Raw genomic sequence first — 10310 nt, 5'->3', positions numbered from 1 at the left:
TCCACGGGACTGAGAACAGACATTGCAAATAGACTGGGGTTTGTTTTTCTTGGGGAACGACCCCAGGTATCAACTCAGTGGCCGGACTTTCTTGGGGGACACGGACTACATCTCCCATCAGGCCATGCGCACTATAACTAGCCTTTTCAAGTGGAACCGGAGCATTGTGGGATTGTATGAGTCTCAAGATGGACAACCGGGATGTTGCAGGTAACAGCCCCCGCCTCCCTTGAAGCGCCCTCCTGGGTCAGCGGGGCTACGCGTCGCGGTTTTGTCTTCCCATCGGGTCTGCCCGGACCCCCGGGCTCCTCGCCTCGGTCCCTAGGGCGTCCCAAAGCGGAGGCTTCTGCATCTTCCCCGTCTCCCGAGACCCCAGACCCAGTTGCTGCCCCCACCGCCGGGTTTGCTGTGGGCGCCTGGTGTTCCATAAAGGCCGCCCCTGGGTCGGCCCTGTTCTCCCTTTCCCGAACAATCGCCTTCAGGACTGTTCAGAGCTCTGTTCCGCGAAACAGCAGCAATTTTGGGCTGTCCTGCGCCCCTCTGTTCGTAGCAGCCGTGGTCTGGCCTGTGTCCACTTGGCGAAAAAGCCGCTTTTTGGAACTGCTCTAGCACCGTCTCTACACACTTTCTCGGTCTTTTGAGCCCCCACTTTACCACAAGTCTTGCCCTTCCCTCTCTCCTAGCCCTAGCGGCCCCCCACCCTCAAGACTGGGATGCATTCATTCAGCAAATACTGTGCTAGGCACTATGCTAGGCGCTGGGGATGCAGTGGTAATGCAGAAGGGTCCTACTGAAGGTTATTTTCTACTGGGCCGTCAGACAATGCACCCAGAGGAAGTATTTACAAAGACACAGGTTATAATGATGTGAGAGAATGGGGGTGGAGGCTGCTGATATTGGGTGGTGAAGGAAGGCCTTTTAGGCAGAAGGCATTTGAGATGAGAAGATGGCAGCTATGGGAAGGCCTGGAGGGCAGAGCTCTGCCCTCCAGGCCTTCCCACACAGAGGGGTGACAGCCAGTGCAAAGTCTTTGGGCTGTGACAGGCTTGTCATTTTGAAGAATGTCAAGAATGAAGTGGAAGTGAGGAGGGGAGTCTCTTTTGACAGAGCCCTGAAAATCAACTTTCAGAATTTGGATTTTAGTCTGAGTCCCATGAGGAACCCTTGAGGTGTCTTCTCACCTTCATCTGAAGACACCATCATCCTCCAAGACACCATCCAAGCCTCCTCGTTGGTCTTCTTGCTGCCACCGTGTACCCTACAATTAGTATCCAGAATTATCTTTAAAATACTGTTTGTCAGCTTAATACTCCTCTGTTCCTCCATAGAGCCCTTAAAGTAAAACCTAGACTCCTCCATCTTGCACCCCCCATTTCCATTCCTTAAACAGTCTGCTCTGGCCACAGAGGGCCCTTGCTGGTCCTTGCATATACCAGGCTTCTTTTTGCCTTAGGTTTTTTGTGTGTGTTTTTTTAAGATTTTTAAAATTTATTTGACAGAGAGAGACACAAAGAGAGAGGTAACACAAGCAGGGGGAGTGGGAGAGGGAGAAGCAGGCTTCCTGCTGAGTGGGGAGCCTGATGCGGAGTTCGATTCCAGGACCCTGAGATCATGACCTGAGCTGAAGGCCGCCGCTTAACTACTGGGCCACCTAGCGCCTCATGCTTTAGGTTTTTGCAACTGCTTATTCTGCCCAGATAGCTTCCCAGGTGGCTTTTCAGGAGGCTGGCCCTTTATCTTTCTGGTTTCAACTTAAATGTCTTCTATCAGTTATTTTCTGGCTGCCCTAGCTGTATAGGTGCTCATCTATCATTCTTCTAATCCCTTTTTTTGGTTTCTAGCAAAGAGCTCTTACTACAATTTTACTGCAGCTTTTTGGGTGTAAGTCTGTTGCCTTCTTTGCCCAAGGTGAGACCCACATTGGCAGAGATCCCTTCTCTGGTTGAGCTGAGCACCTGGTACCTTAGCTAAGTAAATATTCATGGAATAAATCAAGAAGTTGACATTTGAATGTCAGTTGGTGCAGGCAGCCACAACTGGGCTGCTCCTGTAGCAGCCGCTATACATGTATGTGGAGCAAAGATGATTTCTGATCTGAGTTTTTCTCCTCAGGAAAGGCTAACCGGTGGTTTGGGGTTGCTCCTCCCAAGTCCGGAAAAATGAACATGAACATCCTTCACCAGGAGGAGCTCATTGCTCAGAAGAAACGTGAAATTGAAGCCAAAATGGAGCAGAAAGCCAAGCAGAATCAGGTGGTCATCAGCCCTCAGCCCCCACATCCTGGCGAGTAAGTTCCCCCTGCAGCTGGGCTGGGGTCTTAGAGGGTCACTGGCAGAGGGTTTTGTGTTCAAGGGCAGTCTGGGTATTCTAGCACCTGGCCACAACCTGGTGATGCAAGGAGTGACACAAATGCTCTGTTTCAGAAGGCTCAGGTGGCAAGAGAGAAACAGGTGTCGTGTGGGAGCTCAGAGGATGGCCTGCCTATATTCACCAGTTATTTACTGCTGACCAGCTGTGGGCTAGGGCCCAGGGATGTAGCACGGAACAAAACCCCAGACTCCCATCTCTACCCTTTTGGGGCTTATGGTCTACTAACGAAGAGGGTGCCAGTTCTACCCCAGAGCTGCCAATGGGTATCATGAGGCAGTGTGTTCCCCGGTGCAGGAGCCACTGTGGGGGCACAGCAGAGGCTCTCCGTTCTCAGAGCCAGCCCACTGAGGAAGCAGGGAAAGACCTATCTAGTAGAAGGCAGGACGGAAAGAGAGCCCTTGTGTGTCAGGTGGCTCAAGCTGTTGCATCAAAGTGGTTGTTTCATAGCCAAGCAGGAGGAGGAGAAATGCTCAGGGCACCCAAGAGTTTTGAGCAGGGGTGATGTGATTAGGATGACGAGATCCAAGGATTTTAGGGTGGAGATTGACAGAGAGACAGGCCCCTTCCTCTGGGGTCTGAAGCATGGAGTATGTTAAACCCTCTACAGGGCTGTCTCAGCTTCCACCTTTTCTAAGAATCTGTAGCACGTCATTGAGGGCAGGATTTAGACCTTATTCTTAACGGGAACCCAGAGCCTGGGATCTCCAAGGCACTTATGAATGTGGGGACTGGATATGGAGTGATCCGTCAGTCAGTGGGCTTGTGGCTCTTACCCTAGGGTTATAGAAGGACTTGCACAAGATGGGAGAGATCTATAGACATGCTTCCAAGTAGGTCTCCTGGAAGCAGCTGGATCCCAGCACCAGCATCAGGCAGGTGGATGCATGATACAGTTAGCTTTGGAAATAAGGTTATTTCTTTAACTGTAAAAGCCTAGAACAACAAGTGTTAGAATTTCTCACTGAAGAAATAAACATTCAAGTTGCCTCAAGGCAACCATTTTGCTAACCCTAACCCTACCCCGTATCTTTGCTTTGTTTCACAAAGTTATGATCCATTTCCTGTGCTACTTCCCCCTCAACTTTTTATTTTATTTATATTTAAAAGATTTTATTTATTTATTTGACAGAGAGAGACACGGTGAGAGAGGGAACGCAAGCAGAGGGAGTGGGAGAGGGAGAAGCCGGCTTCCTGCCGAGCAGGGAGCTCAATGTGGGGCTTGATCCCAGGATTCTGGGCTCATGACCTGAGCTGAAAGCAGACACTTAATGACTGAGCCACCCAGGCATCCCATACCCCTCAACTTTTTTAAAGAAAACCTTTCCCTGGATCGCAACTCTTTAGAACCATTATAGTTTTTAAGTTTTATTCTTACTAAGATATAATATGTCATAAAGGTGGTCTTTTTTTTTTTTTAAGATTTTATTTATTTATTTGACAGATAGATCACAAGTAGGCAGAGAGGCAGGCAGAGAGAGGAAGGAAGGCAGGCTCCCTGCTGAGCAGAGAGCGCGATGCGGGGCTCGATCCCAGGACCCTGGGATCATGATCTGAGCTGAAGGCAGAGGCTTTAATCCACTGAGCCACCTAGGTGCCCCTGGTCTTTTAAACTATACAATTTAGTGATTTTTTGGTAAATTCACGATGTCATGCAACCATCACCAATATGTAGTTCTAGAACATTTGTGTCATCCCAAAAGGAAACTCAGTATCCATTTGCATTCACTCCCTATTTCCTCCTTCCCCGGCCTATGCCAGCCCCTAATTTACCGTCTTTATGGATTGATCTGTCCTACATATTTAAACATTTGGCCTTTTATGTCTGGCTTCTTTCACTGGACAGGATGCTTTCAAGGTTCACTTTTTAGAAAGCGTCAGGACTTCATTCCTTTTCATGGCCAAATAATATTCTGCTGTGTGGATGGATCATGTGTTGTTTATCCTTTTATCAGGAGCCAGAATTTTTAAAGGCTTCGTAATATCTCTTACCACCTGTTAATGGGTGGTTTTCAAGTGGGATTCATTTGCTGCTTGCTGCTGCCCCAAGGTGTTTTCTTGTCTTTCATTGTCTCCACCTTCTTTCCATCCCTCTTGAGGGAGATATTCATAGTATGAGGACAAGGGCAGGGTCAACAGAACCTTCTCCTTTGTATGGGGGGAAAAAAAATTTTACAGGGGTACCTGGGTGGTGCAGTCCATTGAGTGTCCAACTCTTGGTTTTGACTCAGGTTGTGGGTGATCTCAGGGTTGTGGGATCAAGCCCCACGTCGGGCTCCATGCTTGGCACGGAGTCCACTTGATACACTCTCTCCCTCTCCTTCTGTCCTTCCCTGCTTGTGTGGGCTCTTTCTCTCTCTAAAAAATAAATAAATCTTGGGATGCTGGGTGGCTCAGTCGGTTAAGTGTCTGCCTTCGGCTTAGGTCATGATCCCAGAGTCCTGGGATCCAACCCTGTGTCGGGCTCCCTGCTCAGCTGGGAGTCTGCTTCTCCCTCTGCCTACTCTCTCTGTCTGACAAATAAATAAAATCTTCAAAAAAAATAAATCTTCAAAAAAAAAAAAACCCACACAACGTTACGTATATGTGGCAGACTTTATGGAAACTGAAGGAGAGGAAAACGAGGCAAAACCAAAATGAATTTTAACGCTGCAACCCAGAAACAGTGCTGTTAGCATTTTGTTGGGGTTTTTTCCTTTTTTTTTTTTTTTTTAAGATTTGTGAGAGAGAGAGCAACAGAGCATGAGCAAAGGGGAGGGGCGGAGGGAGGAGCAGGCTCCCCGTGAGCAGGGGCCCCAAAGGCAGATGCTTAACTGACTGAGCTACCCAGACACCCATCAATGGGTTTTTCTTTCTTTCTCCCTCTCTTTCTTTCTTTCAAGATTTTATTTATTTATTTGACAGAGAGAGACATAGTGAGAGAGGGAACATAACCTGAGGGAGAGGGAGAAGCAGCCTTCCTGCTGAGCAGGTGGCCTGATGTGGGGCTCAGTTCTAGGACCCTGGGATCATGACCTGAGCCAAAGGCAGATTCTTGATGACTGAGCCACCCAGGCACCTCTTGATGTTTTTTCCTAACAATTTTTTTTTTTTTTTTTAATTTGACACAGTTGGGGAGGAGAGAGTAAGCACAAGCAGGCAGAATGGCAGACAGGGGAGGAGACTTCCCGCTGAGCAAGGAGCCGGATGTGGGACTCTGTCCCAAGGCAGCTGCTTAACCAACTAAGCCACCCAAGCGCCCCTAACAATTTTAATTCAGATTTTTTTTTTTACATAAATAAGGCCATATTGTAGTTGTTGTCTGGTTTTCTTTGGGGGTGGCATTGGAAGGGTAGGGGGAGATGGGGAGGGAGAGAAAGAATCGTAAGCAGGCTCCGTGCTCAGTACAGAGAATGATGTCGGGCTCAGTCTCACCCTGAGATGATGACCTAAGCAGCAGTCAAGAGTGGGATTCTTTTTTTTTTTTTTTTTTTTAAAGATTTTATTTATTTATTTGACAGAGAGATCACAAGTTGGCGGAGAGTCAGGCAGAGAGAGAGAGAGAGAAGCAGGCTCCCGCTGAGCAAAGAGCCCGATGCGGGGCCCGATCCCGGGACACTGAGATCATGACCTGAGCCGAAGGCAGCGGCTTAATCCCCAAGCGCCTGGGTGGCTCAGTGGATTAAGCCGCTGCCTTCGGCTCAGGTCATGATCTCAGTGTCCCGGGATCGGGCCCCGCATCGGGCTCTCTGCTCGGCAGGGAGCCTGCTTCCCCCTCTCTCTCTGCCTGCCTCTCTGCCTACTTGTGATCTCTCTCTCTGTCAAATAAATAAAATCTTTAAAAAAAAAAAAGTTTTAAAAAGAAATTTAAAAAAAAGGAAAGAAAGAGTGGGATGCTTAACCACCCCTGTAGTTTTATATCCTGCTTTTTTTTCTTTTTTTTTCATTTAAAGTTGCACTTTATTGCTTTATCTCTAGAATTTTTGGTTTTCAGGGCTGCTTCATCTGCCCAATGGAAGTCCTGTGATTTATTTAACTAGTGCTACTTGTTGTTTCCATTTTTAATTCATTATAACAGATTTTTAAAAGAATAAGACTTTAGAATTTTACAATTTTTAGAAGAATAAAACTTAATTTTGAAGGAAAAACTCTAGGCCTGTGGGCTCCCTGAGCCTTTACCAATTATTGGATGTGTCACTGTAACGATAATGATAATTATGTTATAATAACAAAATATGTAATATATAACAATTACATAAGTATTAGTAATTTAATAACTAATAACAAAAGTTAGAGGGTTGTGTGGCCTTGAAAGCAACATATATGAGCAATTTCTGAGGTTTGGGCAGAGTGGTATGTTATAGTAGAAACAGGAAGAAATACGATATATACTATGATTGTAGCCTTATTTCCTTCTGTTTCTAATTAGGGGACAAATAAAAAAAATACACTAAAGAGTTAGTATGGCTGTTCTGAGGGAAGAGACTCTTCTGGGTGTTTCCCTTTGCTTTCCATTTTCCTATGTTCCTGTTTGTTCCATAATAAGCCTCCCTCGCCTTTATGATCAGGAAAAATGAATTTGAATTAAACATTTAGGCTCCTGAGTTTGTTTTATTGCTGACTTGTTGACTTTGCAAACAAAAGAGAGTGTAAAAATAGTAAGAATACAAAATTCCCCTTTAATTCTTCTACCAAATGATTGCTTTGGGTTTTTTGGTGTGCACCGGTGATACCCACAGAAGTGCCATTTGGCTCAGGCCCCGAACTACAGTGACGTGGGTATAGACACACAGGCCCTGCCTTGGAAATCTCTGATATCTAGCTGAGAAGACAGACATGGGAGCCAGGAACAGCCCAAATAGTTAACAAGGACGCAGGTGCTATGCGGGCGGGGCAGGTGCTTCTGAGCTGTCAATATAGATAGTATCGCTTTGACTGGAGCAACATTATTCCATTTTACTATGAAGGCTGCTCTGTGCACTTAGTAGTCCCCACTCTCTGGGGGAGGGTTTTAGGTCCCACTAGGTAAGAATGTGGGTTGGGTGTGGGGCTGAGATGGGAGAGACAGACCCCTGCCCCTCCTCTGTGGCTCACCATCTCTGTCCTCTGTCTTGGGTCTAGAATTGCGAATGCACACAACTCTTCCATTTCCAACAAGTTTGCTAATGATGGCAGCTTCTTGCAGCAGTTTCTGAAGTTGCAGAAGGCGCAGACCAGCACAGGTGAGTGCCCTCACCCATTTCCTGAGTCTCCCTCTGCTGGCTCTCTCCTCTGAGGGTCCCTAGGCATCACAGTAATAGCAGGCCCTGCCTCACACTTATTCCTCTGATCCCGTATTGATTGGGATGAATTCTGTTCATCCTACAGTACCTGACCAAGGGGAGAGCATAGACCCATCCTTCAAGGTGCTTACCCTAAAGGAACAGAGACAGATAAACCAGGTTTCAGTCCAGCCAGTAGGGGCCTGACTAAAAACGCCCTGGGTGTTGGGGAATGTCATGGAAAAGATGGCCAGTTGGCCAGTGAGCTGGACCCTGGCTGGCACTCAGCGGCCCCTTGCCTCCTCCCCTGTGCTTGAAATGCGGGCTCCCCTTGTTTTTCCCACTCCTGGAAGCTACTCCAAGCACATAGTCTTGAGAGAGTGCTGTGGTATTGAGAACATCTGTGAGTATATGTGACTGAACCCACTTGAGGTCTCTATAAACCTTCAAGATTTGGTGGGCGGGTGCAGGGATCCATTCATTTTGCTGCCGCCCAAGACAAGCCTCATATGCAAGTTCCTTTTGCTTATTACAGCTACTTACAAGCCTGGAGTGGCCTTCCTTTTTCTGTGGTCTCTTCCTGCTCTCTGAGTATAGGGGCCAGTTTCAGATTACACCAGGGAAACTCCCCTGAGGATTACAGACCAACATTAGGTCTGTGGGATCACATCATGGGTTAGGGCAGCAACTTAGGTTTAGGGATGGGACCCCATCCCTAGGTGGGAGAGCCACCTGGTCTATAGGAGCTCCATGGGACATGTGAGGTGTGATAATCCCTCACTACAGGGAGTCCCCCCATATCTGTGGTTGTACAGTTTACCAGTCAGCTTAATTTTTTAAAAATTTTATTTATTTTTATTTCAGAGAGAGCATGCAGGAATAGGGGGGAGGAGCTGAGCAGGGAGCCCTACACGGGGCCCTGAGATCATGACCTGAGCTGAAGGCAGGTGCTTAACTGACTGAGCCACCCAGGTGCCCCAGCTTAATTTTTTTTTTTTTAAGATTTTATTTATTCATTAGAGAGAGTGGGTGAGGCAGAGGGAGAGGCAGACTCCGCACTGAGTAGGGAGCCTAATGTGGGGCTCAATCCTAGGACCCTGGGATTGTGACCTGAGCTAAAAGCCGTTGCTTAACTGATGGAGCCACCCAGATGCCCCCTAATTTTGTTTTTTATAAAAGATTCATTTATTTTAGAGAGAGTGCCTGCATGGGTGGGGGTAGGGAAAGAGGGAGATAGAATCTGAAGCAGACTCCCCGCCGAGTGGGTAGCCTGTAGTGACACCAGATTTCAAGACCCCGAGATCATGACCTGAGCCAAAATCAAGAGTCGGATCATTAACTGACTGAACCATCCAGGGTCCCCCTCAGTCAGCTTACTTTTAGTGTAAGAAAGTTGCTGGCAAAACAGCTGACCTTCAGTCTTTGTCAGTCTTTCTAGGAAATAGCTAAGAAACCTAACCTAACTAACCTAAGACGAAATCATCCACAGAGAGGGAGGGAGAATTTGAGCCCTTCGCTGAAGGATCTTAGGCCAGAAGCTGTGTTTGAAAAGCCCCGAGTAGGCTGTCTCCAGCTTGCCACTGGCAGGAGGAATGGTCATGGCCAGGTGTGGGGATTCAGGCCTGACCCAGCGGAGCTGGCACATCCTTGGGCGCAAATGTTAGGGAGTCTTCTGCCAGAGCTGCTGCCTGCAGAGCCCAGCCTTTCTGTTCCAGGCTGAGTGACCGTGACAAGTCATTCTTCTCTGAGCCTTAGTGTCCTCTTCTATAAAATGAGGATGGCGTCCTCTCTCGGTGCCCACCCCCCTGCCAGTCACCATGCTGGAAGCCAAGGACTCAGCCCTACTTAATGCACTCACGCCTACGTGTTAGGAGAGAAGATGGGGAAATGTGCGTCTCAGACCTTGAGCATGGGTGTCTTTCTTTCTATGCCAAGATGCCCCACCTAGCACGCCCAGCGCCCCCACTCGAGTCCCCCCACGTACTGGGAAGAGGCCCCCGCTCATCAGTAGCCCGCCAGGCCAGGTGAAGAACTATGTGCACGCCAAGCAGCTGCCCGTGGCCAGCCGCCCAAGTGTCTTCCAGTCTCCTGATGAGGATGAGGAGGAAGACTACGAGCAGTGGCTGGAGATCAAAGGTAGGGTGCGGGAGCTGCCACCTTACTTTGACCACTGCCCTCCAGCTCCATGGGTGGGACCCGTGGTCAGTGGGGAAGGTGTGGCTAGTGGGGGGGAGGCACCAGCCCCCCAGGCTGAGCCGAGGGCCAGCATGGGCCCCTCCAGACTTGGGGGGAGAGAAGAAAGGGTGTGGGGAGCAGTGAAAGGGAAGTGTGGAGGGGCTATAGACTGTGGACTTTGTTTTGGGAGCCGTGGGAACCAGCCTCCACCCGTGTGGGCTCGTCTGCAGCCAGGGCTGTGGCCTTCTCAGAGGAGGGTTCAATTATGTCTCTCCTTGTCCCAACATGAGAGGAGGAGCTTCCCTGCTTGCCCTGTCTGGGTGTGTGCTTTCTGAGCCCTCTGAGAACCACACGCCTCTTCTCATCATGGGTTGTTGTCCCCACCAGTTTGGGCCAGAGGTGCAAGCCCACAGGTTGGAGGACATGCTCTCCTGTCCAGGGGAAGGATGGTCATTTTTCTTGGAAAGCCAGTCTAGGCCATATATTGTAGGAGGGCGGTGCGGTGCGATGGCAGCACTCCCACGGTGT

General features: G+C 48.6%; 1 protein-coding gene across 1 annotated transcript in view; it reads left to right on the top strand.

The window, feature by feature from the left end:
* Positions 1 to 106: 106 nt before the first annotated feature.
* Positions 107 to 10310, top strand: part of SUGP1 (SURP and G-patch domain containing 1) — a 31772-nt gene continuing 21568 nt past the window's right edge. The window contains exons 1-4 of the mRNA XM_032316869.1: positions 107 to 210; positions 2113 to 2287; positions 7468 to 7568; positions 9543 to 9743. Coding sequence (XP_032172760.1) covers positions 177 to 210; positions 2113 to 2287; positions 7468 to 7568; positions 9543 to 9743 — 511 coding nt within the window. The 5' untranslated portion in view covers positions 107 to 176. The remainder of the gene's footprint in view (positions 211 to 2112; positions 2288 to 7467; positions 7569 to 9542; positions 9744 to 10310) is intronic.

This window comes from Mustela erminea, chromosome 1, assembly GCF_009829155.1.
Source record: "Mustela erminea isolate mMusErm1 chromosome 1, mMusErm1.Pri, whole genome shotgun sequence".
NCBI classification, from domain to species: domain Eukaryota; kingdom Metazoa; phylum Chordata; class Mammalia; order Carnivora; family Mustelidae; genus Mustela; species Mustela erminea.
Note: the sequence above shows the minus strand (reverse complement) of the source record. Positions and strands in the feature narration are given on the sequence as shown.